An 8,403-nucleotide genomic window follows, 5' to 3' on the forward strand; every position below is an offset into this window, starting at 1 on the left:
CGTGTTTCAAGAAGTGAATTAGTCTTTTTGTATTAAAAATAAAAATCAAAAATAAATTATGTACACGCGTTAGAAGTTATACTTCATTAGCGTAACGAGATCTTTTCAAAAATTTTATCTTATTTGTTTGTAGAAAAAACGACACTAACAATAAAAAAAACTAAAACGTTGAATACCTATAGCTGACTTCAGGGTGTCAGTTATTTGTGACGTGCGCGCATATCGTTAAAAATTTACGCTCATAATTTTTTACTAACGCGCCACAAAAAGTATATCTTGAAAAATTAAGATATTTTTGACTGTAAGCAACTGTGTACCGTCATCATCAGCCTCTTTATTTGGTCCATTTCTGGCCTACCATCCATTTGCCTCCAGTACGCCTAGCATTAACTTCTCTGTATCCACTGGGAGCAAACTTCCTTGACGATGTCGTCAGTCAAGATTGCGCGGTCTTTTGTCCTGCCCAGGTCTCCATTTAAGGAACCATATACTTACTATTTATATGTAATTAGGATGACATTATTTAATAATTTATATTGATTTGTTGTCATGTAGCTAATTAGTATAATTTTTATGCATATACTAACACTTAAATTCAGAAATGATATATTAGTAAACGTATCAATTAATAGTTGAATATTTTCAACAGGGTGACAAAGACAAAACACTATCTAATGAAGCCTAAGAATATTTTTTGTATTTCCGTTTGCATTTCGGAAAAAATATCAATAGTTTAAATAGTTCCTTGTGTATAAATATACAACTATGTATGTGTAAAGCGTGATTCAAGGAAGCGAAGGGAAATGCTAAATCGATTAATTATTATTTTAAGCATCCCCTTGACCCAAGAAGCTTACAATTTGTGTATGTAGTATTTAAGTTATTGATACATTGACTGCTATTACCTAAGGCATTTTGACTCAAGTACTTAGAAATTATATTTTGTATTTTTTTTCTAATAAAAGCTTTTTACGTTTCACATGACTTTTAATATATTCCTAGTCTAGTAAATATCTGTTGCTTGGTGGGATTCGAGATAATGCTACGTTACTGATATTTACAGCCTTATTTGTTTAGTCTAGGATTTACGAATGCAGAACATGAGGACTTCAAGTCCGGGTGTTTAAGAAAAATACGCCATTTTGAATTTTATGAGACTAAATTAAATCACGGCATATTTTCAAAGTTAACTTAGGTTGACGTTGTTTTAATACCCTTGTGCCTTGGATTTTGTAAATTAAATCTTCTGGGTGATACAATTTTTCATTTATGGTATTTGACATTTGACCTGTTTTAATTTTTATATAATATTTCATTTAGAATAAAATTACATTTTAGAATCGTTTTTGACATTTTCGATTACAAAAATATATACGATAAATTAAACAAAATGGGTGATTTTAATTATTTTATTATTTTACTCTAACAAGTCTGGCGATATAGGCGGGTCCAAAGTTAGCATCAATATGTGGAACTACAAGTTGGCCGTATTTCGGCTTCGCGTTTCCTTTGCCAAGCATCAATGTGCTACTAAGACTACTGAAGGGTACTGTCATGTCTCTGAAAAAAAGGTCAAGGTCCGTCTTAGATACAAATAATAAAATAAGAAATGAGAAAAAAATAAGAAAATGGTTCTTATAGCGTATAAAGTTACCAATTTCTATGACAAGCGAAATAAATAAGAACATAAAAATATCACATAATAAAATATACATAACATTTTTTAAATATAAATTAAAATCATAAATGGCAACCGATTATAGAACTCGCCATACTGAGCTGTTATGTCATATTTTAGTTCAAACTATCAAAATAAAATTGCACGAATTGTAAATCTATATAAAGAGAGTTTCGACTTACTATAAACGCGTATTACCGAAGGAAACAATTAAATGAATTTTTAAGACAACATAAATAAACACATTTTACATTCCCGTACACACAAAAAAGGTAAATTATTAGTACATTTTCGTCGAATATATATCGCAATTAATAATCATCGTTCATTTAACAGCCTCGCTCCCTAAACAGGGCCGTTTAACTAGCGGCCTGAATGATATTCAGCCATTTGATCAAATAGCTAGACAAATCATATGGATCGATGACGTTTTACTAAAATTGAGAGAAAATTGAGCGCACCCAACGTGCCATTCTTAAAATATCCTTTAAAAAATCTTTCCGCTACTCAACATCAAAATTGTACAGCGAAGCAGGGATCCTAACTGTAAGACAACTTTATTTAATAGCAATATGCAGGCTTTTTTGGAAACTAACACCCCCTACACCAAATCTAACCAAACGCAAACCTTTATATAAGCAACCTAAAAATCGCACTTTTTTCGCTCAACGCTTTTTCTCCTTCCGAGGTCCTTTCATCTTTAACCACCTTATTAAAAATAAAATTATCACTAACATTTCAAAAATCACACTTCATACTTTCACTAAACAACTCAAACAATATCTTGTCAAGCTGTCCTATACTAACACAGAAAACATTCTAATCGTACAAAAATAGTGTAGGTATAAATTTGTTAAGTAGAATTAATTAATTAAGTAACGTCTAGATGTAAAAGGAAGAGACTGGCTGCCCACAACACAGGGAATCCTAGTGTGGGGGCCAGTGCACTCTACTTTATAGAATCAATTAATGTATTTTGTGGCTAATAAAGTTATTTCTTTCTTTCTTCTTTCTTTCTTTCTTACTAATTCCCTAGTTGGCTGTTAATTTAAATTTAGTTCCACTTTCTGTCAGTCACAAACTAAAACCGAAATCTTCCAACTGTCAACATGGCGTCGGCATACCACAAATTTGACACTGTTTTTCAAATTTTCATGAAAAACAACAAGTACTATAATGGTGTGAATTTAATTTTAAAAGAAATATTTTTTTATGTTAGATGTGAAATCTTTTTATTTCTGCCACTTGCATACTTTATCGTACGAATGGCTTAGCCGGTTTACAAATGTTATGACAAATAGATATTCAAACCTAAGGGTTTGAATATCTTTTAGGCCGCTAGTTAAATGCGGGATGCCTACAGGTTCAAATTTAAAGATGTGGAAATAAGTAATACCTTGATGATCTTATGTTCTATACTAAACGATTTTTTTTAGTTTATTGTCAGTTTTTCTCTTTTGGTTCTACGCCCTTGATTTGAGAACTGGCAGCAAATTTAAAATTAAAACCACTTCATATACATATATTTCTTTTCTGACGTTCACAAGTGTATATTGTGTTACCTATATGGATAAATTTAGATCTTTTTACGTCAAATTAACAGCATACTAATATGCGACTGCAACATATATATCATATTTACCACACAGAATAATTAATTTCGCTCAACTTTTTTCAACCTGTTGTTTATTAATACATAAAGATACTTACTTGACAACAGCGACTATATTATCACCAACAAATGCCTGTTTGAGAGCTAAATGCACGACGCCATCATTTTGTATGGGACTTAGCGAACACGTTGAATATACAACTGCCCCGCCCACGCGCACCAGCCGTAGGGCATTTCTAAATAAAATATAAAAAAATCAGTGGTGCTACAACCTCTTTAGGTCTTGGCCTCAAATTTCTGAATCTGTTTCATGATTTTTTTTTTAATCTAATAGGCAAGTAGGTGATCAGCCTTCAGTGCCTGACACACGTCGTCGACTTTTTGGGTCTAAGACATGTCGGTTTCCTCACGATGTTTTCCTTCACCGTTCGAGCAAATGATAAATGCGCACATAGAAAGAAAGTCTATTGGTGTACAGCCGGGAATCGAACCTACGACCTCAGGTATGAGAGTCGCACGTTGAAGCCACTAGGCCAACACTGCTCTCTCTAAAAATATATAACGGCTATAATATCTTAATATCCAAATTTAAAAAAATCAATGGTACTACGACCTTTTTAGGTCTTGGCCTCAGATTTTTGAATCTGATTCATACATTCATACACTGAGTGCCTGATACAACTTTTTGGGTCTAAGACAAGCCGGTTTTATCACGTTTTTCCTTCAGCATTCGAGCAAATGAAATTGATGATGATTGATTGAATGAGCAAAATAAATTATTATTAATAAATATAATACTTTGACTTACACAAGCAACTGCGACTGCAACTCCGGTATCCTAAGTCTCTCTCTAATCCTATCCGGTCTGAATATATTATTATCATCCTCATTCAAAGAGTGTCTGTCTGTTGTACACGGAACATCTACTAAAACCTGAGAACAGTTATAAAATAATCGAGGACCCGACAAACTTTGTCCTGTACACACACGTCATCAAGAACATTCTCGAATCCACAGACAAAAAATGACATCAACATCGGTCAATTACAAATAGAAGATGTATATATGTCGGAAAGAGATCGTCAAACAATCAGTATGCACATCGTCATTAGTGGGTTTATTGGGCATTTGGGTAAACTCCGAAAAAAATACATGAAAAATTAGGGTACAATATTTAATTTAGTATGATTACTTTTTCAAGGAATGATTTGATTTCGAGTCAAGGCATCGATTCGATTGGATAGATCAATTCGGACCAACATCATCACCACAATACTTAATCAGAATTCAGAACTAAAATCTCACTGTCTAATGTCAAATTGGCGGCCTACTCAAGGGTTTTACTCGGCTCTAATTAGTCGTAAAAATATGCTTACTTTTAATCGTTCATTCAAAAATTAAGATGATTCTTAAAATAAATAGGAGGAATCCAAATTATTAACCAAAATAACAATTAGAATTAACGGTCAATTGACTAAATCAGAAAATTTCCTGACAATCCCACCATTCCCCGACATATATATACAGTGTAAGTTCTATGTAACATCACTCGATTTAACGTCAAAGTCTCTAAAGCGTGGTAATCAATTGACTTTGGTTTGGTTTAGCTTGTCTACCATACAATGATACACTCTACATAGTAAGTGCCTTTTAAGTAGCTAACTGAGCGAAGCACTATTTTAAATTACGGCTAAAAATTTAAGTCAAATGGCGCAATCATAAAATTAATAAACAAATATGTAATTAAATTCTATCTAATTACTTGTTAAATCGTTTGCATGTATTTAATTATTTATTTATCCTTTATTGCCTTATACAAAAACACACATAACAAAAAAAAAAAACAGTTACAAAAGATATAAAGCAAAGGGCGGCCTTATCGCTTACAAGCGATTTCTTCCAGGCATGTATATATTGTTTATAAATTAAAAGTCTAATTGTATCAACTAATCTCTCCTTCCAGCATACAGTAAACACTAGTAAACAGAAAGAGACGAAATAGTACTTTTAGTACATATTCACCTTATCAAATCCCATATCATCTGTGAACAATCTTCCGTCTTTGTTAGTGCACACAACTCTCTCCTGCCATTTGTTATTTGTCCTAAAGTCAATTAAATAGTTCCGTAATATGTTTTTTAATCTGAAATATAGAAGTAATTTTTATGACATATTTATATAAGGAAATCAAACCACTATAATTGATTTTTTTTGAAAATGAAAAAGTATAAAAGATCATCTTTTTATATCTATAGAGCATTTCCATCAATTGTGCATTCAAACCAATGTATTTCTAATTATTTGAAAACATTTAACAATTGCTCATATGGTGAAAAAAATGTTCATGTTCTTTACCAGTCCCCATGGGCACAGAAAGCTAATGAGTAATTCTCGATGAAAATATAGAATTATTGTGTATTAAAACTCCTGTAATACAATTTAGCAAACTATACAATTACCTATTAGATCTAGATATAGAACTGTCATTACAGACAAGTACATCCGGTAATAAAGTCTGTAATGCTATAAGTGATTTTCCTCCTGGTGCTGCACACAAATCCAATACTCTATCTCCTTGTTGAAGACACAATGCCAATACAGGCAGCACACTACTCCCATCTAGTGGATAGTAATTGAATACACCTGAAATAAAAGTAATTGTAATATCAAACAGTAATTTTCATGTGGCAGTCTCTTGGTAACGATAACTGAAAAGCACTCAAAACTCAAAGATATGTAAATTGTGTTAAATATATGCGCAATTACATCTGAAATTATTGTTGCAATAAAATCATGTCTTGAATGGAAATAAATTTCAATTGTGTTTTTGAAATTTTTAGTAATAATATTTTTCAAACTAGTCATTTGAAATTTTTTTTTGAGTGTTCAATTGTTTAATTGCTAAGATAGTGGTACAATTAGATATGTTACTTATAAAAATCCGTTAGAATTTGTGTCTGTTAACCTAGATACTTGCCCATGCTATAAAAGCACCTTGCCTTTAAAAATTAATTTTAAATTTGATATAAATTAAACTAGGTAAATGATAATGTATGTATACGTATGAAATGACAGACGTCATAATCAGAACCTCTTCTTTACTTGAACTACAGCTGTTTTAGTATTAATGTAAGTATAGAGAAAAAATGGATAGGAATGGATGAATATGTGTCACAATTTTTTTTGTTATTCTTGAAAAATTTAATTCATAGCTATAATTAGTTAATTCAATACAAATTATTAGTAATCATAAAAAACTTTTGATCATACCTGTAGTAGACCTCTTTGGTTCAGAAAATTTATACATTTCACTACCAGTTTCATATGTCATAATTTTCAAATATTCTGGAAATTTAAACTCAGTTTCTGGTTCTATGACTAATGGGAAATCTCCACTCTCTGAAAAATTAATAAAATAAAAATTTAATTGGAATGTAGTCTGCTACGACATTTTTATTTTTATGTATATAATAGGGGGGCAAACAAGCCAGCGGGATGCCCCAAAAGGGCAGTCATCACAGCCCATAGACACCCATCTCCATAACTACATTAGCTTAACAGGCTACCAAAAATAAATACATGTACATAATCAATATTTTTAAATTGGCAAGATATAATTATAAAGTCAATGTTTTTAAGAGTTGCTTCTGGTGGGGCCATACATATAAGCCTGTCAATCTGGGACACTTATAAAACAGAATACTTACGAGTAGAATAGAAAGAATAGTGTAGCGATTCAGGAACAAATTCCTCCATGCCCTTTAATTTTGTCGCTGGCACATACTGGTACAAAGATTCTGAAGATATTCCCATTGCTGGATCTATGATCCGACTATAGTCTATGTCTGCTTGATCTATTGCTTCGTCCAAGTTTTTTGACATATGTCTTGAAAATAAATTTATAAAACCAATATATATATATCAAAAAACAAAAATGAAATGAAATATATGAAGTATTTTGTGAGCTCTCTCTTTCTGTTTGTCTCTTATATCAGGGAGTACCCAGTTCTTCACTTTTGGAGTGTTCACTCAACGTCTCTTATAAATATAGTAATATATGGTAACTTCTTACACTTACATTGATTTTTCTTTCTCAATTTTAACTTCATCTGTGTTTTTCAATATTGTATCCTTTAGTTCCAATTTTTCTGGAACTTCCTGACTTTGTGGATAAATACTAGAAATTTCGTCACTCTGAAGTTTTGATATGTAATTTCCAATTGAATTATCTTTGCTTTGTTCCTCCGGTGTAGGTTCTAATGGATAATTTGTATGAAACTCTTTTTGTACAGACATTAATGTTTTTAAACAATGTGCTCCTGAAAAAAGAAACATTTAATATGTATGATGTATACATATATTTATTTTAATAAATAATACTGTCTTGGTATACATTTCAAAAAGATAAATCTATGTTTTTGCTGGAAATCTTAACTATTGTTTAATAGTGCTTGGTAATAGTTAACAGAGAGATTACCTTTGTGCGACAAGTCTTCCATTGTTTCTTCAGTATCCCCGTAGTTGTTTACAACAGCAACATACTTTGAACGCCGAAAGAGAGCTTCCCTCATTGACGTCCACTGATCGCCGAAAACCGAACCGTAAAAATCATCAAAATGATTTATTGCCTTATATTTGGGTCCAGTTTTCTTTTTCAGCTTCGCCTATAATAAATGTTTCAATAGAATTTATTCTTATTAAATAAAAATTCTCAACATAAAAACATTCAAAATACATACCCAGTGTGTTTTGGTTTTATGTCGAATTGGCGCCGTAATTAATGGGTATAAATACGTATATTTATTTATCTTCAAAACATTTAACATTGTTATTAGCAGTGTCTTAATAAGTTACGTAAAACTATAAAAATAAGCGGCAATAACTTTTACAAGATTTATTGATACTGCTATTGCTATTTGTTGTGTATACTGTATATTAGGTTTCAGGTTATTGTTGGAAAGTAGAAACTGGAGAGTTGAGACTTGAGAGTTTGGATATCATATTTGACAATTGACAGTTTATTCAGAGCAGATTAATACGAAAATAAAACATCTATGGCGATATAAATTTTTAAAATTTTCGATTATCAGCTTCTCATACTAAAACTGCACTA

At 31.5% G+C, this 8,403-nt stretch overlaps 1 protein-coding gene across 1 annotated transcript; it reads right to left on the bottom strand.

Annotated features, from left to right (window-relative positions):
• Positions 1 to 1,395: 1,395 nt before the first annotated feature.
• LOC110995453 (5-methylcytosine rRNA methyltransferase NSUN4) lies at positions 1,396 to 8,381 on the bottom strand. The gene is made up of 10 exons (XM_022262619.2): positions 8,030 to 8,381; positions 7,768 to 7,954; positions 7,369 to 7,609; positions 6,998 to 7,176; positions 6,561 to 6,689; positions 5,750 to 5,933; positions 5,313 to 5,433; positions 4,099 to 4,223; positions 3,389 to 3,526; positions 1,396 to 1,560 (listed from the first exon to the last, which is right to left on the bottom strand). Exons 1-10 carry the CDS (start codon positions 8,114 to 8,116, stop codon positions 1,413 to 1,415), a joined length of 1,539 nt encoding a protein of 512 aa, XP_022118311.2. The 5' UTR covers positions 8,117 to 8,381; the 3' UTR covers positions 1,396 to 1,412.
• Between the last annotated feature and the right edge of the window lie 22 nt (positions 8,382 to 8,403).

The sequence above is a fragment of the Pieris rapae genome, chromosome 21, assembly GCF_905147795.1.
Source record: "Pieris rapae chromosome 21, ilPieRapa1.1, whole genome shotgun sequence".
Taxonomy (NCBI): Eukaryota; Metazoa; Arthropoda; class Insecta; order Lepidoptera; family Pieridae; genus Pieris; species Pieris rapae.